Source organism: Rattus norvegicus, chromosome 5 (assembly GCF_021556685.1).
Source record: "Rattus norvegicus strain SHRSP/BbbUtx chromosome 5, alternate assembly SHRSP_T2T, whole genome shotgun sequence".
In the NCBI taxonomy this organism is placed as follows: Eukaryota; Metazoa; Chordata; class Mammalia; order Rodentia; family Muridae; genus Rattus; species Rattus norvegicus.
The window spans coordinates 147,865,929-147,893,817 of record NC_141538.1 but is presented as its reverse complement, the minus strand read 5'-3'; the positions used below and the strand labels follow the sequence as shown (position 1 = coordinate 147,893,817).

The window sequence follows — 27,889 nt, the reverse complement described above, 5'->3', positions numbered from 1 at the left end:
TGTAAAATTGTTTTGTTATATTTTTGAGAGAGGCTTTCGCGATGGAGAGTAAGCTGGCCTCAATCTACAGAGACCTTCCTGACTCTGCCTCCTGAATGCTGGGATCAAGGACATGGCAACCACGCCCAACTGAAAAGGAGCTTTGACATTAAAGAAAGTCCATCAGAACTTGTGAACACGAAAGGTCTTGCCCCACTACAGTAGGCCTTTGGATATTTTCTTTCTGTTCCTTGTCATTCATTTCTCTCTCTCGAGTTCTAATCCAGACCAAACCTAGTCTTTTAGCTGCCTGACCTTGCGCAAGCATCTTTCCCCGGGAAGCCTCGGCATATTCTCGGTAAAACGAGAAAGTTGGCCTCTGATCTTTGCACACGCTCCCAACTGTGAAGCCGGCTGCAGAGTTTACGGAGCAGACTCCCTCCCCCGGGACTTGATGGTATGGCCCCCGGACTCCCCCACCCCTCCGCGCCGGACTTTGGTACAGGCCCAGGGGGCCCGCCGTGGCTTCTCTAAGCTGCCCTTGCCCCCCGCCGAGTTCCGGGCCCGGCCCCGCATGTGCTGATTGGTTAGAGTGGGGCCCGGGCTGTGTGGCTATAGGTGAGTCCTAAGGGTGGGCGGGGCTACGAGACTGGCCCCTCCCCCGGGTCGGACGCCTAGAGGAGCCGCGGGCGGGCGGGCGGACAGACTGACGGGAGGTCCGGGCGGCGAGCAAGATGGCGCAGACTCAGGGCACCAAGAGGAAAGTCTGTTACTACTACGACGGTGAGCGGCGGCTTCGCGGCTGGGGCCGGGCGTTGGGGAAAGGCTTGGGGGAGAAGGCTGGGAGGAGGTCGAGGCTGAAGCGGGAGGTTGAGGAAAAGTCGAGGCTGAAGGGGGAGGTTGAAGAGAGGAAGTCGAGGCTGAGGCCGAGATGAGGCGGGGGTCGTGGAGGGGGTAGCCTGCGGTAATCTCGGTGGCGGAGATTCTCAGGGAATCCTACGCGAAGTTGGAGAGGGACTCCTGGAGGGAAGGCTAAGCCTGGCGGCGGGCATCGGAAGATGATGGAGACGGTTTACTAGGGTACCTTTTCCTGCTGAGAATACAAAGGTCTTTCCCTGTAATTTTTTTTTTTTTTTGGGTGAGTTCTGCAGGTCTGGCCACCCCTCCCCCACTTCATCCCCCCCAAGTCTAGGAGTAGGGCCTGCAGTTGCTGGTTGGGAAATGGGGCTCCCCAGGGATGCAGGGAGAAAGGTGCAACTTGTTAAACCGACTTTTCATTGAACCAATATGGGGTATCTTACTCTGTCCTGGGTAGTGTTTCTGTTGGGGCTAGAGGGCTCATCGAGGCACATTTCCTGTCTTGAGTTCCCGTCTGAAGGGGGAGCTAGACAATGTCACAGGTACCTTTCGGTGTTAGTGCTGGGACAAGGCAGTGTTGAGTGTTGGGGAACACAGAGTAGGAGCCTCAGCCCACCCTGTGGAGGAGCAGGTGTGTCAGTGCTTAGGACCCCAAGAACTAGAGTTTCAAACCCGGTCCTGGGAAGTCGAGCTAACAGCAGGGGGGGGGGGGCGGGCGGCGCCTTTATCTGAGATAGGTTCTTAGAGTGTAGCTCACACTGGTCTTGAATTTAAGACTCAGCTTCCTGAACGCTGAGTCCAGGCTTACACCACTTCGTCCAGCGTTTGTGTTTGTGTTTTAGGAATAACTGTTGAGTTGTTTAGGGGACATCTAGGCAACCATCCAGTAGGTGGTTGGCCATTTAGGTCTGAAATGTAAAAGACAGATATTTTTGATAATTGTCAGTGAAAAGTAATTCCGATAGTAATTTTAGTCAGTTTAGAAAAGGGGTATGACAACTACAGCTGTAGAGGGTGAAGATCTATGTTGAAATTACTCCCCCCCCCCTTTTTTTTTTTTAATTTGGAAATGGTCTCTGTGTAACCCTGGCTAGCCTGGGACTCACTTTGTAGATCAGGGTTGCCTCCCACTGGGAGAGGTTCATCCCACTCTGCCTTCCGATTGCTAGAATTAAAGGCTTGTGCCCATACCCTGGCTTGTTTTAATTCTAAAGAAGTGGACTAAGAAGGTTCAGTGGCCTTGATTGCTCATCGCCATTCTGTCTTTCAACTGTTAGCTACATTCCTGTTTCAGTCTTGCCCGGTGCTGTGAGCTGACCGGCCACCAAGCCTGGCTTCTTGTTTCTCTTTTGTTGTTTTGTTTTCAAGGCAGGGCTTGTCTATAACAGCCCTGGCTGTCCTGGACTTTGTAGCTTTTGTAGACCAGGCTGGCCTCCAAAGGGATCCCCTGGCTTCTGTCTTCTGAGTGCTGGTATTAAAGGGGTGCACCACAGTGCCTATCAGCCGCGTTTTTTGTTTAGTTACTTTTTTGTTTCTTGTCGATAATACATTTCTTGGAGAAAAGTCTCTGTATCCCAACTTCTTAAAATGCTGGGTAGTGGGTAATAGGCATAAAATGGTTTTTTGAGATTATACTAGAATTACATAATTTCTCCTCCCTTTCTCTCCTTTTTTTTCCTTGAGACAGACTTTCTCTGCATAGCCTTGGTTGTCCTGAAACTAGTGCTGTAGAGTGTCAGATTGTTCTTTTTTTTTTTTTTTTTTTCTTTTTTTTTTTTTTTGGAGCTGGGGATCGAACCCAGGGCCTTGTGTTTGCTAGGCAAGTGCTCTACCACTGAGCCCAATCCCCAACCCCATTCAGATTGTTCTTGAACTCACAGAGATCCTCCTTCCTCTGCCTCCCAAGTGCTGGGATTAAAGGCTGCTACTACCTCCCGACGGAGGTTCCCTTCCTCTTTAGCAGTAGACTAGCAATAAGTATTTGTTGACTGGAGAAAGGCGGGCCTTGAGAGGTGGTTCAGCAATTGGTAGTGCATACTGTTCTGGTAGAGGTCAGAGTTCAGATACTAGCCTCCATTTTGGTGACTCACAGATGCCTGTAATTCCAGCTTCAGGAATCCAGTGCCCTCTTCTGGCTTCCACGACCACCTGCACTCGTGTGTACATACCTACCACAGACACACAACACACATAATTAAAACATGAAATTGAGTGAGGAGAAGAGTGGCTCAGCAGTTTGGAGCACTTCCTACTGAGGTGTTGTCCTCAATTCCCAGGGCCTACCCATGGGCTTACAACCGTTTATAACTCTGGTTGGAAAGAATCCAATGGCCTCTTCAGGCTTCGTGTGCTAGGCAGGAATGTGTTGCATAGACATACATGGAGGAAAGACTTCATATACACAAAAGAGTGGGAAAATCTTTTTTCTTTTTCCAAGGCATTATTTCTCTGGCTGTTCTAGAGCTGGTTCTGTAGACCAGGCTGGCCTTGAACTCGAGGAGATCCACCTACCTTGTTTCCCTGCAGGGACTAAAGTTGTGTGTGCTAATAGAGAAGTGCTGGTAGGGACTCGGCAGAAGCTAGATTGGGGTAGATTCAGATTAAGTGGAAAAATGAAGGGGACGTGTTAGCTTGAAATTTTTCATTTTTGAGACAGGGTCTCTGTATTTTGCCTAGGCTGGAATTAATGGAGACCCACCTGTCTCTGCTTTCAGCTCCTGCACTAAAGGTGTGTCCCAGCACACCAATCTAAGAGATGAGGTCTTGTTTTGTGAGTCTTTACAAACAAGCCGTGTGGGTGGTGTCACACCCAAGTCCCATTACTCCCACCACTGTTGGGTGTCTGAGTTTGAAGCAAGTTTGGTCTACAGAGTGAGTTCCAGGACAGCCAGGACTACACAGAAATACAGAAATCCTGTTTTGAACAACCAAAAAAAAAAAAAAAAAGGTCTTTACATAAAATAACCAAAAGGGAGCTTGTAGTGGTTGTGGAGGGACAGGTGAGCCAGAGTCCATACAGGTCTACAGGTCTGCTCGTCTGCAGTTGGATCTGTGACAAGGAAATGTCAAGGGTAGGCAAGTTTGAAGGCAGAAGTAAGGAGTAAGGAAAGTGTTAGGAAGCCCCAAGGTGAAGCGGGAATGTTCTTGAGGCATCAGGGATGAACTTTCTTGTACTCTGAGAGCAGAGGCAGGAAGATCTTGGAGTTTCTGGCTAGCTTATGCAGTACAGTGACTACAAGGACATTCCTTTCCTGGAACGTGACGTAGGACTTTGGAGGGTCAGAACTTTAGCAGTTGTGAAGGGGGGGTGGGGAGTAAAAAGACTTCAGTCGTAGAAGTCATCTTTCCCAGTTGGGACTCATTTGGCTGTGCCTGCCAGGTTTTCCAGTAGGCAAATAAGTCATTTTTTCTTTCCCTTCCCCTCCCTCCTTTTTTCCCTCCCTCTCTCCCTTCTTTCCTTCCCCCTGAGTCAGGGTTTCTTTGTGTAGTCCTGAAATTTGTTCTGTAGACCAGGCTGGTCTTGAACCCACAGAGATCTGCTTATCTCTGCCTCCCAAGCACTGGGATCAAAGTTGTGTGCCACCATGGCCTGGCTTTCTAGGGAACTAAAATAGCAGTTTCTATGGAGAGCAGTAGTGAGGAAGAACATTTTCAGTGCATGCTTCTCTTATTTGGTCCCCAGTACTAAAGAAAAGGTTAAGTTGTCTTAAGTGGAAGGAATTTTGTTTGTCGTTCTTGCTGGCCTGGATTCACCAAGCTAGCCTCCAAAGCACACAGACCCGCCTGCCTCTGCTTTCCAAGTGTTTGGATTAAAGCTTTGTGCCGCTGTGCCTAGCAAAAAGAATTTTTCATCGAAAGTTTTTTTTTTGTTTTTGTTTTTGTTTTTTTTTTTTTTTGGTAAAGTAGCCCAATTAAAATCCATTAAACTGGGGCTGGGGATTTAGCTCAGTGGTAGAGCGCTTACCTAGGAAGCACAAGGCCCTGGGTTCGGTCCCCAGCTCCGAAAATAAGAACCAAAAAAAAAAAAAAAAATCCATTAAACTGGGAGTGGTGAGTTGAGCCTGTAATTCCATACTTGGGAGACTGAGTCAGATTACTATACATTCAAGCCCAGCCTGATCCACAGTGACATTCTCTCAAAACAACAAAAGGACCAATTTGAGTTGGGCTTCCGATCAAAGAGACCTGCATGTTCATCTGTATGTAGAGACAGCGTCTCTCTGTGATCCAGACTGGCCTTGAACTCCCCTTCCCTCTACCTGTGTGCCACCATTCCTGATCTCACAGAGCTCTCTAGGATAAATGCAGACTTGAAGGAACCCAGGAACCTAAGGTGCATTTTCTGCCCTAGATTTGGAGTCAGAGAGTTGACTTCCAGATCAGTTGATAGCTGTGACCTTAGGCAGGCACTTAATTTCTCTGAGTTGAGTGTGATCCTTGGATGCTTACTGAGCTCACAGTGTAAACAGTATAGAGCCTGTGCCTTCGGGTCTTATGGATGTAGATATGTAAACACAAGAGGAGCGAGGTGCTGCATATAGAGTTCCTTTAGAGATGTTCAGTCACTTGGATCTATGAGGTAATTTGCAGCATCAGGAGAAAAGTACAGTCTGGCTGTGGTAGCATGAGTCCAATCCTAGCAGTCAGGGAGCTGAGACAGGAGAATGAGTTTGAACCAGCCTGGACTGCATGGTGAGTGAGGTCCGATCTCGAAAAATATTTTAAAGAGCAGGTAAAACACTTGCCCTAAGGGCCTGGTGAGCTGTGTGTGAGAGGTGAAAGGACCCACTCCTGAAGGCTGTCCCCTCACCTGCACATGTGCTCTGTGGCACTGCCTACTCAGTCACACACATGGGTCAGAGAGAAACTAGGTTTGAGGAACTGTCCAAACTGAGGATATGTGGGATCAAGGTGAATACTGTGTGTAAGATGCTGTTAATCTGGTGTCTCCAGTGCGGACTGGCAGACATTTTCTGTGACATGAAGGGCCAGGTGCAAACTGTTCTGTTTCGGGTTTGGTTTTTGTTTTTTGATACAGGGTCTCACTCTCTAGCCCTACCTCACCTGGAACTTTTTATGTAGACCAGGTTGGCCTTAAACTCATGGAAATCTTTTTGCTTTGCCTCCTGAGTGCTGCTGCTGGTTTTGGAACACTATCTTACCATGTATCCCAGGCTAGCCCTCTAGTCTCCTCACTAAGCCTCCCAGGTGTAGAGTAGCGTTATTTTAGGCATCATTTTGCCATATAGTTGACTGGTCTCTTCAGCAGCTACTTAACTACTCAGATGCTGTATAAACTACGGCTAGGCTGTTCCCAACAGTTTACTTATGAAACCAGACAACCAGGGTGGTGGTTGGTGGGCAGCCGCAGATGAAGTGTCTTTTTTTTTTTTTTTTTTCCGAGCTGGGGACCGAACCCAGGGCCTTGCGCTTCCTAGGCAAGCGCTCTACCACTGAGCTAAATCCCCAACCCCCAGATGAAGTGTCTTAGTTAGGGTTTCCGTTGCTGCTATGGAACACCATGGTCAGAAAGCAAGTTGGGGAGGAAAGGGTTTATTGGGCTTGTATTTCCATGTTGTATCCAATCACTGAAGGAAGTCAGGACAAGAACTCAAACGGCAAAAGCCTGAAGGCAGGAGCTGATGCAGAGGCCATGGCGGGTGCTGCTTACTGGCTTGCCTCGTGGCTTGCTCAGCCTGCTTTCTTACAGAACCCAGCTTAGGAGTGACCTCACCCACAGTGGGCTGGGCCCTTCATCATTAATTACTAATTAAGAAAATATTCTGTAGACTGATCCATAGCCCAGTCTTATGGACATGTTTTCCCAATTGAGGTTTCCTCCTCTCAGATGACCATAGTTTGTGTCAAATTGACCCAGATCGACCCAGCACAAAGCACAAGGCAGATTGAACAAATGCTGACTTCCAGCCTGCTGAAGTCATGGCGTAGCCAAGAGAAGCCATAACATTTTTTAAAGCACATATGAGAGTGTGCATTAAGGAGAGCAGTTGGTCATAACGAAGGCCGGGGACCAGTTAGAAGCAAGGTCTGTAGATGAAATAAGCAATAAGAAAGTGGTTTTATCTGTAGGCCGTGGGTTCTAATTCTAGGTAATAGTCAGTGGTTTTCATTGTGGGAAGGGAATTCCTTTGAGGTGCATCGAGATGAGTCACTGCACTGCCCATTCTTCCCTAGTCAATTTTATCCTGTGTGTATGTGTATGCTCTAGGCTCACTCTCAGACACCGGCTTCTGTAGGAACCCCAGGCGCTACTTTTATTCAAAGTGGGGAAGAATCGAGGAAACTAGAAAGAAATGAGCATTAGAGTTCTGGGAGTTTGCTGGGTTCTCCCAGGAGAGTGTTTAACTGTGTTACTAAAACTGTGTCTCTAAGAGCTGGAGTTAAGTTCAGCAGTTAGGAGCACTGGGTGTTTTTCAGAGGCCCGGGGTTCCATTCCCAGCACCCACAGTAGGCAGTTCGCAGGAGATTGACAGTCTCCAGAGATGCCTGCACTGGTGTGTCCGTGTCCACAAGCATGTATAACTGAAAATCTTTAAAACAGCAGAACAGAACAGAGAACCCAGGGGTGTAATCCCAGTACTTGGCAGAGTTAAGCAGATCTCTGAGTTTGAAGACAGTTTGGTCTACAGAGTGAATTCTGGGACAGGTAGGGGTACACAGAGAAACCCTGTCTCAAAAAGACAAAATAAAAAAAAAAAAAAAAAAAAGACAAAATAAATAATAAAGTAAACGGTCTTCTCCTTTTCAGGGGATGTTGGAAACTACTATTATGGACAAGGGCACCCAATGAAGCCTCACCGAATCCGAATGACTCATAATTTGCTGCTCAACTATGGTCTCTACCGAAAAATGGAAATCTATGTGCGTGAGTTACTGGAGCGCTGCCCCTGCCTGCCTTACGGGCTCTGGTTCCTTGTGTGCACTCTTTATCTTCCTTCCTCAGCTGCTCATTAATTCAGTGGCTATTATTTGGCAAGGAGATAAAGATTCTGTTTTTAAGTACTTTAGTGTTAATACACACATGTAAGCTAACCAAGTTTTACCGTAGTATGTCTGTGTAGCAATTAAAGAATGTTAATGGTAGAGAGGTGCAGAGTAAAGAAAAGAGGAGCTGTGGGAGCTTTAAGACTGACTAGAAAGCCAAGGATGAGGCTGTAAGACTGGAGTTCTAGCATTTTGGTGGTAGAGGTAGGATTGGGGTTTCAAGGCCACCCTCAGCACTAGAGTCAATTCAAAGCCAGCCAGGGTACAGGAGACCCTGTCTCCGAAGAATGAAAACGACTAGAACTTAGTCCAGCTTTCACAAAGGGACTGGTGTCCAGGTCAAGGGTTAAACATAGGTACAAACACAGAAGTGAGGGTGACGTGGTGTTTGGAGAAAACGAAAATCTTGAATGAGTCAATGTATAGTAAGCCAAACATGGAAGGCCAGCATGGGTACTGAAGCTGTGGATTGCTGGGCTGCAGTCTTTTTTTTTTTTTTAATATTTATTTACTTATTTATATGTAAGTACACCGTAGCTGTCTTCTGACACACCAGAAGAGGCCATCAGATCTCATTACAGATGGTTGTGAATCACCATGTGGTTGCTGGGAATTGAACGCAGGACCTCTGAAAGAGCAGTCAGTGCTCTTAACCACTGAGCCATCTCTCTAGCCCCTGAGCTGCAGTCTTAAATGAGTCTGAGCTAAGCTTGGGCTAGAAGAAAACCTTGTCTCATCAGAAAACCAACAAACAAACATGCTGGATAGTGGTGACACCGGCCTCTAGTCCCAGCCCGGCAGAGGCAGTCAGATCCATGAGTCAAGGCTAGCCTGGTCTACACAGTGAGTTCCTGGATAGCCAAGGATCCACAGACAGACTCTGTCTTGAAAAATAAAACAACCAACCAACTCAAACCAGACAAAGGGAGAGAGAGTGGGGCTGGTCTCGAGTTAGGGGTTCATGTATCTTAGACTGTCCTCCATAGCTGCAGGTGGCCTTGGCACTCCTGATCCTCGCTCCCTCTCCAGGGTGCTGGATTGCAAGTTTACACGCATGCAAAGAGTTTAGGCAGTGCTGAGGGGCACAGGCCTTTGTCTTTGAGTGCTGTACTTGCAGCCGAGCTGTATCTCCAGCCTCAGTGTAAACTCCTGTCGTTTCCATATATAGCTCTAACGAATTTTGTCTGAGCTTCCAGTTTTAAAAGAAAAACTGGAGCTTTGGGTTATAAACCTCCAAAGTTTAAAATGTTGGCTTGAGGTTTTTGTCTTTGTTTTAATTTTTGGCTATAATTCCCAGGCCTGTTTTTATTTTTTAGCATGTGTGTAAAAGATACTAATATATTTGTAGTATCTAATTTGTAGTATCTAACTAAATTTGGCTTGATTCTCAGTTTGCCTCTTCTTCGGGCAGTGAGGAAAAAATAGAGAGCTTTTTTCCTTTTGGTTTTGTTGAGGCAGGGTTTTGTTGTATGTGTAGCCACATCCTGCCCCACGCTTAGGCAGTCTTATTGCCCCCAGCCTCCCAAATATATTGCCCTCTGTCTCAGGTCGGCTTCCACTCAGTTTGGTGGAGGATGGCCTTGATCTTGAGACCTCGGCCTCTGCCTTCCCAAGGCTAGAATTACAGGCGTGTATTACTATGTCCAGTTCATACAGTACTGGAGATTGAACCTAGGACTTCATGTACATTAAGTATTCTGCCTACTTTACAGTGGCAGATAAAATACAATTTAAAAATCAAAGGAATAGGGGCTGGGGATTTAGCTCAGTGGTAGAGCGCTTGCCTAGGAAGCGCAAGGCCCTGGGTTCAGTCCCCAGCTCCAAAATAAAGAACCAAAAAAAAAAAAAAAAAAAAAAACCAAAAAAACAAAGGAATAACAGAAATAGCAAGGCCAGTTACCATTGAGGTTATCCCAGCAGAATGAGAAAAGGTCAAAAGAGGGCGCCAGATCTTTTGGAACGGAAGTTACAGTTTTGACCTGCCATGTAGGTGCTGAGAACCAAATCCTGGTCCTCTGGAAGAGCAGCCAGTGCTCCTAACCTCTGAGCTTTCTTTCCATTGGCCCCCTTTCTCCTCTTTCTTGAAGTTAGTCCAGGATAACCTGAATTCACTATGTAACACAGACTAGCCTTCAACATGAACCCTCCATTACACCACCACGCCTGAAGTGGGGAGAATATATGTATATAGGCTTGCTTCCAGAGTTTAACTGACACAGATCATTCACCCTGACTGGACACTGATTTCATTAACAGAAATAGAAAGAAATTCCGAGAGCAAAGTTGAACTTGAGTGCTGCTGGTTGTGCAGCAAAAAATTGTTTAATCCAACTGATTTAAATGTGCTTCTAGGACTCCTGGATAGAGCTGCTGTAGTGGTGAATGTCAGATTTCTGTGAGTTCAGAGCCATCCTGAACTACAAAATGAGTTCCAGGACAGCTAGAACTGCATATTGAGACCCCGTCTTAAAAAGAACTGTGAGTCTCAACTCAGAACACAGACCAAAATGGGGTTAGGGTTTATGTGGTAGTGTCTAGAAGCCAGAACCACCTCAGAGCTTTGCTGATATTGCCAAGAGGATAAGGCCTTAGTTTATTACTGTTTATGGCTCTTGGGTGCAGACACTTGGAGCCTAGGACCTCCGTCTAATACCCAGAGCCACATAGTAGAAGGCGACAGCCGGGTCCTGCAGGTGTTCTCTGACCTGCACTGTGGCGGTGTTCACGCCCTGTGCACACATGGCAGATAAGGCTAAAAATGCAAAACAAAACCAAACCTGTGGTAGGTTCCAGTTTTTGAGGCAGTGTTTCTCTGTGTAGCCCTGGCTATCCTAGAACTCACAGAGATCCTTCATTTGCTGGGATTAAAGGTGCATCTTTGCTTTTGAAAAATGATTTTACTCTGTAGCTTCCATTGTCCTGGAACTTGTTACGTGTCCTTGTCTAGCCTTAGGCTTCCTCTGTTGCCCCAGCCTCCTGAGCCATGTGATTCCAGATATGAGTTATGCTGCTTGGCCCCTGGGTGCTTTATTTTTCCTCACATTGGTGGGGCTGGAGAGATGGCTCAGTGGTTAAGAGCACTGACTGCTCTTCCAGAGGTCCTGCGTTCAATTCCCAGCAACCACATGGTGGCTCACAATGATCTGTGATGAGATCTGATGCCCTCTTCTGGTGTGTCTGAAGACAGCTACAGTGTACTCATATAAATAAAATAAAATTTTTAAAAAAAGGGCAGATGAGATGCCTCAGTGGGTAAGTGCACACTGGCTGCTCTTCCAGAGGTCCTGAGTTCAGTACCCAGCAACTACGCAGTGAGTCACAACCACCAATAAGGGATCATATATATGATTAAATGAGGTCCAAATAGTGCCTAGAGTTGGATACTGTTTCCAGTCAAGTGTTACCACCAGTGTAACCTTTTCTGCTGTAATCACAAAATTCCACTGCAAGTGAGGGCAACACTGCTATGAGCTTTAACTATTGTGCACATGAAGGATACAGAATAACACTCAATAAAGGTTAGTTGTTTAAACTATAGACAAGATAGGTGGGCATCTCAAGATGATCCTTTTATAAGGGACAGGGAGAAGAGCGTTTGCTTCCCTTCCCAGACTGGGCTTCTCCATATCCCAGCTGGCCTGGAACTCCTTCACAGACCTCAGCCCCTAGTACAGCAGTCTTTGTCTCATTAAAGGCAGTTTTCAGCACATAGAGCAGGTCTCTGCTCTATCTGCCTGGTCTCTGGTCTCAATGGGAGATGTGCCTAATCCTCAAGAGATTTGAGGCCCCAGGAAGGGAGATGCCTGGTCGGGAGGTGAGGGGAGCACCTCTCAGGGGCAAGGGGCAGGAGGAATGGGATGAGGAACTGTGGGAGGGAGGATGGGTTGGGACAGCAGCTGGAATGTAAATAAATGAAACAATTTTTTAAAAAGACAGCTTTATACTCTCGGCGGGACTTGAACTATGTAGTTCAGGTCTGATCCCTGGTCTCTTCTGTGTGCTGAGTACTGTGGTAGAGGCCTGCTGCACCATACTCTTTGGAGAAGAAGGAAGGGAAATAAGCTGAATGGTCAGACTGAGGCAGGCATGGGCTTGAGGTCAGCTTGGATTAGATGATGACACGGCTGGGAAGAGCCCTGCTTCCCTTCCAGAGGACCTGCGTCTGATTCCCAGCACCTGCATGGCAGCTCACAACTCTCGGGTTCCCACTGTAGGGACTCCAGTGCCCCTCTGGCTCCATAGGCTCTGTTCATACATGGTGCACACAATGCAAGCAGAAGACGCATATACATACAACAGAGTAAACACCCCTGTTTGGAAATGTGCTAGCATCATCAGGAACCTTCTCACACAGCAAGTTTTAGTGGGAAAGACTCATCAGAATTCTTGGTGCAATGGTCTATAAAAGATTTCCCAGACTAGGCATGACAGCACACACCCTTAATCCCACCACTACGGGAGATAAAGGAGAGGCAGCAGGATTCCTGAATTCAAGGCCAGCCTGGTCTACAGAGCATATTTTTAGATAGCCAAGGCTACAGAGAATGTCTCAAACCACCACTGCCCTTCTCAAAGCAAACTCGTAGCTTAGTGTTTTGGCTTGCATCTTTTATCTCAGCAGCCAGAAAGAGTCCAAGTGACTCAACTGAAAGAATGAAGTGACGGTGGTCAAGGCTAACTTGCCCTCTCTCCCTACACCCTCTAGCGTCCTCACAAAGCCAACGCTGAGGAGATGACCAAGTACCACAGCGACGACTACATCAAGTTCTTGCGTTCTATTCGCCCAGACAATATGTCTGAATACAGCAAGCAGATGCAGAGATGTGAGTAAGCTCCACTCTCCCCTTCTCTCTCTAAAGCTCCCTATGGGTTTCTTTTCATGGGGAGTGCCACCCTGTGGTCCCTACTTAGTTCACAACGGATGTGTCTTGTCCATCTCATCTGTTCTTCCTGTCTCCTGATAGTAGACTTGTGCTTGTCCAGTTAGGGCTGCTGTGTTGTTCTAGGCATGCTGGAACTATGATTAATGGACAAGGCCTTGGGCTGCGGAGCAGGCAGGAGACACTGGCCCTGCCATTAACTGAATGCACAAAGTGGGTGAGCTGTGTGGTTTCTGTTCTCTGCCCAGTTCTAATTGCTCTAACTTTGTATTTTGTATTTAGAGGGTGCAAAGGACAGACTAGATGATATAATCTTTGAGATGAGGCGGTCCTACCCCTGCCTGCTGGGCCCTGACACTTCAGGATACATCCCATCTCAAACCATACCTGTTGTAGGAGCTGTGATTGTTTTAGTTGTGAGAAAACATTGGTGAAAATTGGGACTTCATTGTCACACCTAAATTCTTTTCTTTTGTGATTGAAGTGTCTGCTCTCTGAATCTCTTGCTGACTTCGTGGGGACCAATCATTTGTTTCCTGCAGATGGTTTTAGGGGTTTCCATGAAACGCTGACAATGGGGATCTACCTTAGTTGTAAACAAAACTGGCTCTCATTAGAAAGGCTCTCATTAGAAAGGCAAGCCTGGTGTCTGTCATAGCAAGAAGATGAGCTTTCAGGTTTTTGTTAAAGCACTTACTTTTTGTGTGTTGTCTCTGTTTATGCACATGTGAAAGTCAGAGGGATGCCTTGAAGTCAAATATCTCTACCATATTGTGGTATTTGGGGATCAAAATCAGGTTACCAGGCTTTCAGACAGGCACCCTTATGTTAAGCTTTCTTTTTTTTAAGATTTGTTTATTTGTGTACGTAAGTACACAGTAGCTGTCTTCAGACACACCAGTAGAGGGCACCAGATCCCATTACAGATGGTTGTGAGCCACCATGTGGTTGCTGGACATTGAACTCAGGACCTCTGGAAGAGCAATCAGTGCTCTTAACCTCTGAGCCATCTCTCCAGCCCCTATGCTGTGCTTTCTTTCTTTTCTTTTTTTCTTTTTTTCGGAGCTGGGGACTGAACCCAGGGCCTTGCGCTTGCTAGGCAAGTGCTCTACCACTGAGCTAAATCCCCAACCCCAATGCTGTGCTTTCTTGATGGTACTGAGATTTTGTGTCTTGGATGTTCAGCTGCACCTAGTCTGCTAAGTTGACAGAGAGGGTGGGAGAGGGAGAGAGGGAGAGGAGAGAGAGAGAGAGAGAGAGAGAGAGAGAGAGAGAGTGTGTGTGTGTGTGTGTGTGTGTGTGTGTGTGTGTGTGTGTGTGTGTGTGTGTTGGGGTATGTGTGACATGGCCTGTGTATAAAGGTCAGAGGACAACTTTGGGGTTCTCTCCTGTCATGGATTCCAGGATTGAACTTAAGTCATAGACTTTATTGCAAGTGCTTTTGCCCACTGAACCATCTCTCCTGCTCAATTATATGTGGTAAATCAAGTCTTTGAGCCTCTCTGAGGCTCTCTATGAGGAAGACAGTAGTATCTATCGTACATTTGAGGCTAATACAGTCATGGTACCTACCTACCTTCAAGGAACAATAGTTTTTGGTAATATATGGTATCTCTGTTATTCACAAATCTGTGAGGTAAACAAAATAAAAGGCCTTTCAGAATGAGCAGGTTCAGAGCTAGTCAGTATTCTAGTTTTTCAGAAACTAGCTTTATAAAGTTGTGTGTTAATATTAGATCTGGTGGGGCTGGAGTTAAGAGCACTGACTGTTCTTCCAGGGGTTCTGAGTTCAGTTCCCAGCTACCCCATGGTGGCTCACAACCATCTCTAAATGCAACAATGTACTCATATATAAGTAAGTAAAAAAAAAATTTTTAAATGGGGGCAGGGAGCAGGATGTAAAGTGAATAAATTAATTAAATAAGATTATAATTGGGGCTGGAGAGATGGCTCAGCGGTTAAGAGCACTGACTGCTCTTCCAGAGGTCCTGAGTTCAATTCCCAGCAACCACATGCTACATAATCTGACTCCCTCTTCTGGTATGTCTAAAGAGAGTGACAGGGTGCTCACTTATATAAAATAAATAAAATCTTTAAAAAAAAAGATTATAGTTGTAACTTTCCTATTGAAAATAAAGGTGGGCATAGAGAGCTAAAGAGGTGGGTCAATGGTTAGAGCACTGGCTGCTTTTGCAAAGGTACCAGGTTTGATTGACAACACCTTCATGGTAGCTGGTAGCCATCTGTTCCAGGTGATCTGATACCCTCTTCTGGCCTTTATGGGCACTGTACATATGTGGTGCATATTCACACGTGGAGACAAAACACAAACATACAATCCAAATTAATCTTAAAGAAAAGGTGGACAGGATAAGGGTCTCAACTTAATGAATTCTTACAGACTTGATTCATATTGTTATAGGAATCAAAGTAGCAAAGACTTTAGATGTCACTTCATGAAGTGCTTTCTGAAATGTCTACCATGGCAATAAGCAAAACCTATGGGCTCTTTATTAATGTTTAATAGTATCTAACCTAGGCATTTACGCCTGAGTTAGACCAACTGAGTTTGTGTACTCTTTTAAAGGTTTATTTATTTATTTTATGTATATGAGTACACTGTCGCTGTCTTCAGACACCGGAAGAGGGCATCAGATCCCATTACAGAGGGTTGTGAGCCACCATGTGGTTGCTGGGAATTGAACTCAGGACCTCTGGAAGAGTAGCCAGTGCCCTTAACCTCTGAGTCATCTCTCCAGCCCCAAGTTTGTGTACTCTTGGTGCATGTAAAAACTTGCTTTGAGACTTTGACAACCTTGAACTAATGTTCTGCTAATATTTTTTAAATCAAAATGGAAGGCTAAATAAATGTAATTTCTGGACCAGATAATCAGCCCCTGTAACTCCTGTGAGAACCTGCTGAAGGTGACGGTCATGGAGCCTTCGGGTCGCACTGTTGTGTGGTCTGTTGACTTGACTCGTCCATGAGGCAGGGTGGAAGGGTAGAGAAGAAAACTCCGCAAACTCCTGACTGAGAGTGCAGTCATCAATGTCTCTACATTTCATAGCCAGGCGGCGTCATCCCACCTTGGGAGACAGAGGCTAGATGATGAGTCTTGGGATGTAGAGTAAGACCCTGTCTCAAAACAAAGAGTGCATTTGTACTGAACATTAGCAGAATTGTTTGTCACCCACTAAACAGTGTGCCATAACAGCCTTCATGTAACATGCACTAGAGATGACTTCAAACAGACAGGCGTTTCAGGCCACAGTCCAAGAAAGAAGACGTGGTTAATACAGTTGAAGACTGGCACAGATTCTTGTTTCTATTCTAGGTCGTCCCTCCTCCTCCTCCTCCTCCTCCTCCTCCCCCTCTCCTCTCCTCTCCTCTCCACTCCTCTCCTCTCCTTTCCTCTCCTCTCCTCCTCCATTCAGTGAAGCTGTTGCTGAAGTGTGACTTACATTGTCAATAGTGTTTAGTCCTCTGCGGGTTTCTACAGTGCTATCTTCTGTTGTTGCTTGAGACAGGGTCTAATTCTATTTAGACCTGCTTGGGACATATTCTGTGAGCAGGCTACTCTAGACTTACAGAGGTCCTCTTAAGTGATGCTGTTATAGCCATGCCCTCCACGCCTGCTCTGTCTCCAAAGATGCTGCTTTTTAAAAGAGCGTGGGGCCGAGGCTGGCCTTGAACTTACTCTGTAGTTCAAATCGTCACTATCCTCCTTCCTCCTTCCAGGTGTTAGGATTACAAGTGTGAGCTGATATGTGAGCTATATGTCTGTTGGGCCCTGAAGGTTAATTCTTTCTCATCCCCACAAGGAGTATAAACCAGCCTTTGAAAACTCAAGTTCATGACCTAAAGGAAAGGCTCAGAGGGGAATTATTTGCTCTTGAATATATAGCCTGACACCAGGGGCCAAAGTTCTTATTGACGTAGCCTCCTCCCAGTGTTCCTGAAGAGCAGCCACCCACTGCCTACTCCCTAAACAAGCATCAGATTTGGGGAACAACTCAAGTTACAGTAGCACTGGATTAGTAACTTTAAGAAATAATTTTTATGGGGTTGGGGATTTAGCTCAGTGGTAAAGCGCAAGGCCCTGGTTTCGGTCCCCAGCTCTGGAAAAAAAAATGAAAAAAGAAATATTTTTATGTGTGTGTGTAGTCTAGGGGCGTATGTTGCAGTGTCTGGGCAGAGGGGTTGACTCCTTCCATCTTTCTTTCTTTTTTTTTTTTTTTTTTTTTTCTTTTTTCGGAGCTGGGGACCTAACCCAGGGCCTTGTGCTTGCTAGGCAAGCGCTCTACCACTGAGCTAAATCCCCAACCCCCATCTTTCTGTGAGTTACAGAGATTGAACTCTGGTCACCAGGCTTACAGAGCAAGCACTTTTACCTGTAGACTCAAGAGTTGAGGATTCTGAAGGTTATTACAAATATAGCTGTGTCCTAATGGTACCAAATCCAGGATGGTCCCTTCCTAGCCTCTTCTCCCCAAGGCTCTTCCTCCTTGCTCTGCTTTGGAAACCATTACTGATAAAAGACCGGGCAAGAGAGTAAGGGTAGATAGCCCCACTCTTGCCCCTGACCTCAGCAAGCAGTTTCTTTTGTTTCCTGTGAGAGCCTGGGATTCCTCAGACCCTCCCTCCAGGGCTGCTTCTGCTGGGTTCATCTGCATTAGTGTTTGCACGTGTTTCTACCTCATGCCCTACTTTGTACTTTACCTCACAGGTTTGAAGTGACTCTAGTTGTCACCTGGGTGTTGTCAAGACACCTAGGTCCTATTCTGACTCTGATGCTTCCTGGTCATATAGTCTTCAGCAAGTCGCTTACCTTCTTTGCATGTCTTCGTTCCAGTGCACAGTGGTCCTGTGTTGTCCAGTTCTTGGAGTTGTGAGAATTGAATGAGAGTGCACTTTGGTAAAGACCAGGAGACATTATCTCAGGACTTTAGGACCACAGCAGAAAATCATGAGGCTTGAATTTTGCCTCCAGGATTAGCAGTTAGTTCACTTCTCTGAGCCCATTTCCCCATTTATAGGACTGGACCAAACTCTACCTCAGAAGATTGTGTGAGGATAAATGAATCAGGTATTTAAAGCACTCAGCGGTAGATGGAGTCTCTTGTACTCTGCAGATAATTCTGTAGGTCTCGTCATCTTTCTGAGTCTTCCTCATTTGTAAGATCAGAAGCTTGTGTGAGGATAGGGCATCAAGTATTGGGAATGGCTAGAAGGGATAGGATAGATGCAGTAAACACTCACCAAGAGACGATTATACAGGTTTCCTTCACCAGCATTTGCCAAATGCTTTTTCTCATAAGATTTTTGATGCTGTGTGCCATAGTCCTAGCTGCTCAGAAGGCCAAGACTTCTGAAGGAAAGGTTAGGCCAGGGGTTCAAGACCAGCTTGAGAACTACGGTGAGGCCATGTCTTCAGAATTCCGGAGAGGGTCTCGTAAGTTTTTTTCTGACTGGTTGAGATGAATTTCATTATTACTTATTATCATTAATAGCATAAATCTCCACGTTGACCTGGGCTAGAATCCAAGGTTTCTGAATCTAAATTGTTTTGCTTTTCTTCTCATTGGTCTGTAAATATATAAATAAAAACTGAAGGAAATTGTGGAAACTAACCTTTTGCTTATTTCTTTCAAGTCAACGTGGGTGAGGACTGTCCGGTATTTGATGGCTTGTTTGAGTTCTGTCAGTTGTCCACGGGTGGCTCTGTCGGTAAGGAGACTAAATCTGCTTCCTGGGCTGTATGGGCGGTTGTTGGCAGATCTATCTGCCTTCTAGATGCTGCTGACCTGTGACCACTAAGAGTGATCCTATGGGTCTGACTTTAGATCTTTGACCTGGTACTGGCAGGTGTTCTTAATTCTCCTCCTGCCAGAGAACTTCTATACAGGAGTTTCCTGCAGGCTTTAAGGGCTTGTTAAGACACTATATGTAAATGCAGTTGGTGAACTGCAAAGATCTATAAAATGAAGGATCAACATCTGTGTTGTATGAAACAGTAAGGTCATTAACTTCTAAAGTCATAAATAGCCCTCACAGGTCATTGTAACTTCTGGGTTACCTTAGCACCGTTCCAAACCATAGCAAATGCCACCACGCGTGGCTTAAGGATGGAGACATTTTAAGAAATGTTAGTAAGGGGGTTGGGGATTTAGCTCAGTGGTAGAGCGCTTGCCTAGGAAGCACAAGGCCCTGGGTTAGGTCCCCAGCTCCAAAAAAAAGAACCAAAAAAAAAAAAAAATAAGAAATGTTAGTAAGCAGTTCTGCTGTATGAATGTATATTATGGACCAATTTAAGTGGTGTATGTAGCCTTGCACATTTGTATTTTACATGTAGTATAGCCTGTTCTTTCTCAGGACCTGGGTGAATAGAATGTTATTAAATCAAACACCAGAAAAAAGTGCAGGGCAGGAGCAATGGCTCAGCGTATAAGAACACTTACTCAGCCCCCACACGGCAGCTGACAGCTCCAACTCTAGTTCCAAGGGATCCAGTGCCCTCTTCCTACTTCTGTGGGCACCAGGTAGTCATGATGCATATGCAGACATGGTCTACATCCATGCAGACAAAATACCCACACAACAGTAGACACAATGTGCAGGTGCATGGCAACATTTCTGTTTTAGTGGGGTTTGTTGTTGTTTTGTTTTAAGAAATGGCCCTGACGGGGTTGCGGATTTAGCTCAGTGGTAGAGCGCTTGCCTAGGAAGCGCAAGGCCCTGGGTTCGGTCCCCAGCTCCGAAAAAAAAGAACCAAAAAAAAAAAGAAAGAAAGAAAGAAAGAAATGGCCCTGACTTGCCTGGAACTCACTTAGTAAACCAGGCTGGCTTCAAGCTCAAGAGATCTGCCTGCCTCTGCCTCCTAAGTGCGGAGTGCACCTACTGTAGGTCTGCTTATAAAGCTTGTTATGTCGCTGCGCCATGTAGTTTTATGCCATATTTTTGGTGTTTGTTTAATATGTCCGTGTCTCTATGTATGTTACTGTGTATTCATGCCTGTGAGTTAATATACTTATGGAAGTCTAAGAATAAAACACCCTTAAACGCAGTCTGTCTGTATAACTCATTCTTGTATATGTATGCAGTGGTCTGCATGTGGCAGTCAGGACAACTTACAAAAGGTAGTTCTCTCCTTCTGCACGCAGGTTCTAGGGAATTGAACTTGGGTGGTCAGGCTCAGTGGCAAGCCCACAGGCATTTTAACTGAGTTATTCTGCTTCCCCCCCCCCCCCCCCCCCCCCCCGGAGCTGGGGACTGAACCCAGGGCCTTGTGCTTGCTAGGCAATCGCTCTACCGCTGAGCTAAATCTACACACACACACACACACACTTTTTTTTTTTAAATCTCATTCTGTAGCCCAGGCTGGCCTACAGCTCTAATCATCTGCACTTAGCTTTAAACTGGTTGTGTGTAGTGTTTTACGGTGTGGTGGCTGCATGGTGAATGTGTTACACACACTTTGATAAACTTGTCCCCTTTTGGTATGTCGTGCATTAGTGCACGCTTTAGTTGCTGCTGAAGCTAACACTGCTGCCACAGGTGTGTGCCTGTCTGCTCTGACATCTTCGTACTGTGAATCCGTGCATCCTTAATTTTTTTTTCTTTCTTTTTTTTCCTGGAGCTGAGGACTGAACCCAGGGCCTTGCGTTTGCTAGGCAAGCGCTCTACCACTGAGCTAAATCCCCAACCCCCATCCTTAATTTTTTGACTGTGAACCACAATAATGAATACTTTTACAATGCATTCAAGGACACGGTAACTATGTATGCAGTACATATAAGTACTTACTCACTGTTACACCAGTTATCCACAAAATAAATCACCTGTACTATTACTCTAATATTTTTGTTGTTTTATTCTACAATAAAATATGTATGACCCACTAAATCACTTTTAAGAGTACAAATGGGTTATGATTCTTGGCTTGAAAACTTTAGTGGTCAGTCTTAGGTATATTTCCTATTGAAATGAGAAGTAGTGACTAGTGAATTTTATACTCGACACCTGTAAAATAAAGTACCTCTCATTGGGTCCTCAGGGGCTAAGGGAATGGTTTAGTAACAGCGTGTGCTCTCTTTCCATGCTTAGCGAGTGCTGTGAAACTCAATAAGCAGCAGACGGACATCGCTGTGAACTGGGCTGGGGGCCTGCACCATGCGAAGAAGTCTGAAGCATCCGGCTTCTGTTACGTCAATGATATTGTCTTGGCCATCCTGGAACTGCTAAAGTACGCCTGCCTGGCCTTGTGTCTTGGAGGAGCACCTTAGGCCAGGTCCCACTTCCCTGTCCCCCTGGGCTTGCTTCCCTAGTTTGCTTTCCTTATGGCGTGCTGGCTAGGATGTGTCCATGAGTGTCTCTGGCATCCTCTCCTTGACTGGGCCTTGGTTTGATCTGAGCCCACGGCAAGCTCTGGGGCGAGCGCTGCTCAGACCCTGCCTCCAGAGTGTCCCTGTGCGACTGCAGTTGACCCTGGCTGTAGAGTAGGAAGGTCAGACATGGTCGTCAGGCCTCTGGAGACACCCCGGCCACTCTTCCACCTCCCTTCAGCCAGTTTCCACGTCTCTGGTGCTTAGATATACCTGAGGGAGGCAGCTAGCCCGGTAAGCTGGGACCTGGCGCCCTTGGCGCGTCCCATCCCTGAAGAGCCCCAGGGCCCTCATCACCTTCTGATCCTAGGTATCACCAGAGGGTGCTGTATATTGACATTGACATTCACCATGGCGATGGCGTGGAAGAGGCCTTCTATACCACAGACCGGGTCATGACTGTGTCCTTTCATAAATACGGAGAGTACTTCCCAGGAACTGGGGACCTACGGGTGAGAACTCCCTTTAGGGACCAACCAACTCACCTTCAGCCCTAACTCTCCTATCCTGAGTCACTAAAATCTACTTCTTGCCTCTTCTGCCATTCAGAATCCCATACCACTGTCTTGGGGCGCGTACACCCTTTACTCTGGAAGAGGAAGACGTTAGGACATAGGGGTCAAGAGAATTGAGGGTTTCCTGGCTCGTTGTCCCAGCCTCCTGACCACAGCTGGGCTTGCATCACACTTTTTTTTTTTCTTTTTTCTTTTCTTTTTTCTTTTTTTTTTTTTTTTTTTTTGGAGCTGGGGTCTGAACTCAGGGCCTTGTGCTTGCTAGGCAAGCACTCTACCACTGAGCTAAGTCCCCAGCCCCTTGCATCACACTCTTCGTCCTTACGCTTGCATTTGGAGTGGGGGTTAGGGCTCCTGGCAGTCACCCCAAAGGCTCTTTATTTCAGGTCGCCTTCCCCTTTAGCACTGTGACTGGAAGCAGTGTTCTCACCTAAAACACTAAGAAAGCCTGAATCTTACAGAGAACAGTTAACAGCGGCCTTGCTCCCTTCCTAAGGCTGCTCCGTCTGTCTGTTAGCATGAATACAGGGAGGGAGGTTTGCCCTGCCAGTCACCCTTAGGTGGGAAATGCTGCTAATGAAGTTGTTCGATACAGCAGACACTCGAGTGAGCCACTTTGGCTATTGAGGTGAACTAGAAGAAGCTTTTCTGTGGCTTGCCCTCCACAGCTTTCTAGAAAGGACAGAATAGAGGAGTGTACAGTAAAACTCTGGGCAGAGGTGTGGGAGGTGGATTTTCTTCTGGGACCCACCTCCTTGCTTGCTCTTAACTAGAAGCAGGAATCTTGTGCGGTGGGATAGGGCATTCAGTCTCTGCTCAGTGTAACTTGAGAACACTGAGAGGTTGTGAGTTGGGCTCCTCAGACCCCTGATCTCCTGGGCTCAGCTTGTCTCACACAGAACCACTACCTCTCTCCTTGCCTTCCAGCTCCATCTTTGAATCCCTGACTGCTTTTGCCTTTTGATTTTATTTTAATGTCCCTTTTGATTTAGGATATTGGGGCTGGCAAAGGCAAGTACTACGCCGTTAACTACCCACTGCGAGATGGCATTGATGATGAGTCCTATGAAGCCATCTTTAAGCCAGTAAGTACCTGGGCTCACCTTTTGCCTGGCTTACCCCTCGGACTACATTGGGATTGATCAAGGGGAAGGTCGTTCCTCACAGTGGCTAACTGGAAAGGAAGCATTTTCAACTTTTACTGTTGTGTGCTATCAGGGAAACAAACCATCTATGTAATTTGTTTCTCCCATCTGGGAGGCTGTCCCTCAGTACAGTAATGTGCAAGGCACAATCTTTGTGGGAGGTAAATAATATGTATTCAACAGTGTGTGGTCAGTTGTTGTGTGACAAAACTTTTCCAGGGACTATGTAACACACATGTCTATTCATTACAGATAGGGAACCCACAACCGACCAAAGTACAGATACCACCAAAATCCAATCTGGTGAACCATTGAGTTTTATTGGGATTACATACAGTATTGGTAAGAGGTTACCTATAGGAAAAGAAATGTCTCAAAGACAGCTGTATCACTAAAGCCTTCCCCAGCCTGTGAAACAGCTCACAAAAGCTAGGAACCTGAAGGACACTGCCCAGCCCTCAGGCAGTTCAACTGGTTGGAGAGTATCATTTCCGGAGTCTGAGTTGATCTGAACCTTTTCCAGGCAACTCAGCAGTTTCTGATTCTTCAGAGAGCTGGTTGAGTCTGAAACTTTTTTTGCAGCTTTTACTGCTTTGTCAGGGAGAAGGCCTAGTGAATCTGTTCAGTTTCAGGGACTTCCTGAAGCTATTTTGAGTTGTATACCTTCCTGCTTAAAGAGCTTCCCCATAAGATAGAATCAGAAATTGTTATACAGAGCACTAATGGGGTTTTTCCTTTGTTATTGTTTGTGACCATTTAAGCAGTTTATTTGATAAAACACATTACATCAAAGAAAGATGGGAGCGGGCTGGTCTGACAGTGATAGCAGCCCCTCGGTGTTCTATGTCTCTTCTGCATTGTTGTAATTGGCCGCTAGGAGATTATTTGTTCATTTCATTATGTTCCGTTTCCTGAGTGTTTCATGTTTCTTGCAGCCTTTTACTAATATCTAAACATTTTAAGAAATTGGGGTTTAGGGCTGGAGAGATGGCTCAGCGGATAAGAGCTCCAACTGCTCTTCCAGAGGTCTGAGTTCAATCCCCAGCAACCACATGGTGGCTCACAACCATCTGTAATGGGATAAGTAAATCTTTCCAAAAAAAAGAAAGAAAGATATTGGGGTTTATTCTAGTCTTTATAGGGTAGAGCCCCTAGCTGTTTAGTCTATCCAGAGACTCTGGAAAGGCCGTGTGGCATGTTGTACAGACAGGCTTGCTGTTAGAGTCCTCAGTAGGCTGACTGGAGCCTGTATTTTTACAGGGGTGCCTGGGATAGGTAGTGTGGACGGCAGAGATTCTCACCAATGTAATCCTGGCCTGGAACTCACTATAGACTAGACTGTCCTCGGATCACAGAGATCTACCTGCCTCTGCCTCCTGAGTGCTGTGACTAAATTGTGACACCATGCCAGGCCTTGAGCTGGATTTTTTTTTTTTTAAATGAGGAAGTACCTATGTGAAGAAAGAGGTTAAGACTGAGGGGATGACACAGGACAAAAGGAATATATGCCACATAGAGTGAAGTGGCAGACAGACTGTTAATCAAGTATTTAGTGTGGTCACAGACAAATGCCCACATGTGCTTAGAGAAAGGTAACATGACAGAAGCTCCACTTACAGGCTCCTGAGTAACAGTGCATATGCTTAGGTTTGAGAATAAAATATACAAAAATACATTAAATCTATAGGGACAAAGGAGTAGAGCAGATGCAGCTAGAGGTTGAGAAGCTTCTGAAAGGAAGCAGCTTGGGAAGTTGGCAGTTAAAAAAGGAAAAGAGGAAGGAGTTGACGGGAAGCCATTCAAAGCTCAGTCGTTGGGGCTGTGATAATCTTTGCAGATGCTTTCAAATCAGAAACCTCTTGTCTACCACACAGTATCAGGGAAGTACATGAAAAGGAAGAAAATGCTGGGACTTTGTACCTCTGGACCTCACATGTTGTTCTTGGAGGTTGATCGTAAGGACGAAGATGTTGTATCTTTTTAGGTCATGTCCAAAGTAATGGAGATGTTCCAGCCTAGTGCAGTGGTCCTACAGTGCGGCTCAGACTCCCTGTCTGGGGATCGGCTAGGTTGCTTCAATCTGACCATCAAAGGTGAGACCACGTAGCACACGCATAGGTGGGCAGGGTCTGCTGGGTTCCATGTAAACCAACATCCCTTTTCCTTCCAAAGGACATGCCAAGTGTGTGGAGTTCGTGAAGAGTTTCAACTTGCCGATGCTAATGTTGGGAGGAGGTGGCTATACCATCCGTAATGTCGCTCGGTGCTGGACTTACGAGACAGCTGTGGCCCTGGACACAGAGATCCCTAATGGTATTAGCTCCAGGGCCAGGTTAGGCTGGGTGGGAGCTAGATGCCATGTGCCTTCATTTACAACTTTGCTACTTAGTCATAAGGCCTTTCTTTTTCATACTCAGAGGCTCCTTCCTGACTGACTATTGTCTTGTAAGCAAACCTTAGCCATCAGTTTTCCCCTAGTCTTGTCTTCTCCCCCGTGTTTTTGGTCAGGACATTGTTACTCAGATGTTTGATTTGCACTGCATAGGCTAGCAAATGAATACAGGAGTGCCTAGAGCTCTGCACTGGGGGTGTGGATTCCTCCCTGCCTAGTCACACATTCCACTGGGGTTGATACTGAGAATGGTATAAAGATTAGAACTCTGGCCAGGCACAGTGGGTCCTGTGTGTGATCCCAGCCTTTCGGAAGGAGGCTCACGCCAGCCTGGTCAGAAAGACCTTATCTCAAAAAGACAAAGCAGAGCAGGTCGGAGTTTTGTAGGTGTCCTGGCTTTGTTCTGTCTTCTCTTTGATAGGTGGGTAAACAGACGCAGAGGAAGCTCCACATGCTTTTCCATGGCCTGTGGCGGCCATGTCTTTACTGTTTTCTCCCATTCCCCTCAGAGCTACCATACAATGACTACTTTGAATACTTTGGACCAGATTTCAAGCTTCACATCAGCCCTTCCAATATGACTAACCAGAACACTAATGAATACCTGGAGAAGATCAAGTGAGTGTTTGCCAAGTTGTCCCTCAAGTTAACAGGCCTGATTCTGATTTGTCTCTAACTAGATACCACCCACCCTCTCTCCTGGTTAACTGTAGGCAGCGGCTCTTTGAGAACTTGAGAATGCTGCCCCATGCCCCTGGGGTCCAAATGCAGGCCATCCCAGAGGATGCCATCCCAGAAGAGAGCGGTGATGAGGATGAGGAAGACCCTGACAAACGAATTTCCAGTAAGACTAGATCCAGGGGTCTGTCCCCTGCTCAGTATGGGGTTCTACACTTCCCATCTCCTCCAAGCTTCCCAGCTGTTAGAAACAGCGTGCACACATGCATGAACCCCACCTGCGACTTGGTAGCTGTCCTTGGTACCTTGATGAGGGGTGCTGGGGTTGGAAACCAGGTTCTTCTTATCCAGGAAGGTGCTGTACCATTCAATCCCTGTGTCCTCTTGAAGGACACTCAGGGAAGCATTGGGCATAGAACCTGAAATGGCCCCTTGCTCTCATACCAATGTTTATCTATTGCCTCCCAGTCTGCTCCTCTGACAAACGCATTGCCTGTGAGGAGGAATTCTCTGATTCTGATGAGGAGGGAGAAGGAGGTCGCAAGAACTCTTCTAACTTCAAAAAAGCCAAAAGAGTCAAAACAGAAGATGAAAAAGAAAAAGATCCCGAGGAGAAAAAAGGTGGGTTTGGGTTGGATCAGGAAGGAGCGTGACCCAGCCCCCGCCAGCTCCTTTGGATCTTACACTGAAGGGGAGTCTTTCAGTGGCTCCTACAAGTGGCAAGACCACACAATGACACTCTTGGTCTCTGCTGGCTGATTGACCCTGGCTCCCACATACCACCCTAGCCCTTTTCCCAGGGGGCTGCCCCTGCCTGTGTTCTTGCTGAAACAGGCTGGGAAACCGGTCTGACCTGTTCTCAGCCAGCCTCACCAGAAGACCTGGGATGGGCTTTTCTCATTTTTCTGTAACCAGTGAGCTGTATATTAAAGAAGGGGTTTCCGGATAGAAGAGTCCCACTGCCTGACCTGGGTCTTTTTAGATGAGGCCTTCAAACATGTTTTCTTTTATTTTCTAGAAGTCACAGAAGAGGAGAAAACCAAGGAGGAGAAGCCAGAAGCCAAAGGGTGAGGAAGGAGCTGTTGGCCATCTCTGTAGCGTCAGAACTCATCCCCCTTGTGTCCGTCCTACCACTGAGAGGGAAGGGAAGGAGCAGGGGCAGCTGGGCAGCTTACAAAGGCCTCTTTCAGGGTGTATGTTTCTGCATAACTAGGAAGCCCCAGTTCCCAGCAGTCACCTGGGCAGCCACAGTCCTGTGGAAGTCATTGTAGCCATATTTGTGCTTCAGTCCCTCTACTATTTTCTCATGCCCATCTGTACTCTCCACAGGGTCAAAGAAGAGGTCAAGATGGCCTGAGCAAGGTCTGCAGCTCCATCTTCTCTCCAAGTCCCTTACTTTCCCTCAATTTCTCAGATTTTATATTTTCTATTCCTGTGTATTTATATAAAATATATTAAATATAACGTCCCCAGGGACTAGATAGGGACCAGCGCACAGGGCAGTGGTACTGGGAGAACTCTTCTTCCCAGAGCTCCCTTGTCCGTCCTGCCCTAGGTCTGAGTTTTGAACCACGTAGGGTCCAGGTGAAAAGAAAACAACCGGAAGACTAAATCCTGAACTGCAAGTGCCTGCTTAGGAGCTCTGCTAGGATGGCCTTGTTAAGCTTTTCAGCAGGGGCGACTGTGTCTTCTGGGGCCCCTTTTCAGGCTTGGGTAATATCAGCCATTTTTAGATTGGTTCTGTTTCTACCTTCCCACCCACCCCGGGCAAGCAGAAAAACTTACACTGCCCCGTCTTCCCCCAATTCTGCAGGTGGAGGTTGTTAGCCTAGCTTCCTTTTTGAGATATTTTCATTTTTGTGAGACTCTTTGTAATAAAACAGCGCGTTTCTATACCTTCCTGAGCTTGTTTCCTGGCAGTGTCCATGGTTGGCTTAAACTCACTCGTTCTCTGCCCTCTCTCTTGTGGGTAGTCCCCTCCAGAGGCTCCAGTGCCCCTGGACTTACCTGCCTTTGTCCTTCAGGTCTGTACAGTCTTCTTACCCCTGCCCCAGAAGA

At 46.4% G+C, this 27,889-nt stretch overlaps 1 protein-coding gene across 2 annotated transcripts; it reads left to right on the top strand.

The window, feature by feature from the left end:
- Nucleotides 1–682: 682 nt before the first annotated feature.
- On the top strand, nucleotides 683–27,731 carry Hdac1 (histone deacetylase 1). Of its 2 annotated transcripts, none has more exons than XM_087547864.1 (14): nucleotides 683–762; nucleotides 7,607–7,719; nucleotides 12,548–12,665; nucleotides 18,376–18,450; nucleotides 20,827–20,965; nucleotides 21,415–21,556; nucleotides 22,609–22,701; nucleotides 24,746–24,854; nucleotides 24,934–25,074; nucleotides 25,663–25,771; nucleotides 25,867–25,997; nucleotides 26,300–26,456; nucleotides 26,853–26,898; nucleotides 27,161–27,726. In XM_087547864.1, the coding sequence occupies exons 1-14, from the start codon at nucleotides 714–716 to the stop codon at nucleotides 27,287–27,289; spliced, it is 1,551 nt and encodes a 516-aa protein (XP_087403990.1). In that variant the 5' UTR covers nucleotides 683–713; the 3' UTR covers nucleotides 27,290–27,726. The 2 variants fall into 2 exon arrangements, with proteins under 2 accessions (XP_087403990.1, NP_001020580.1); NM_001025409.1 differs by having other exon boundaries at nucleotides 696–762; nucleotides 26,300–26,452; nucleotides 26,850–26,898; nucleotides 27,161–27,731.
- Nucleotides 27,732–27,889: the final 158 nt, after the last annotated feature.

Bases quoted from the DNA above. Each gene is read 5' to 3' on its own strand.
- Hdac1 (XM_087547864.1), top strand. From the start codon at position 714: ATGGCGCAGACTCAGGGCACCAAGAGGAAAGTCTGTTACTACTACGAC. The intron at 763-7,606 runs GTGAGCGGCGGC...TCTCCTTTTCAG, and splicing joins AGTCTGTTACTACTACGACG to GGGATGTTGGAAACTACTAT. The intron at 25,998-26,299 runs GTAAGACTAGAT...ATTGCCTCCCAG, and splicing joins CCCTGACAAACGAATTTCCA to TCTGCTCCTCTGACAAACGC.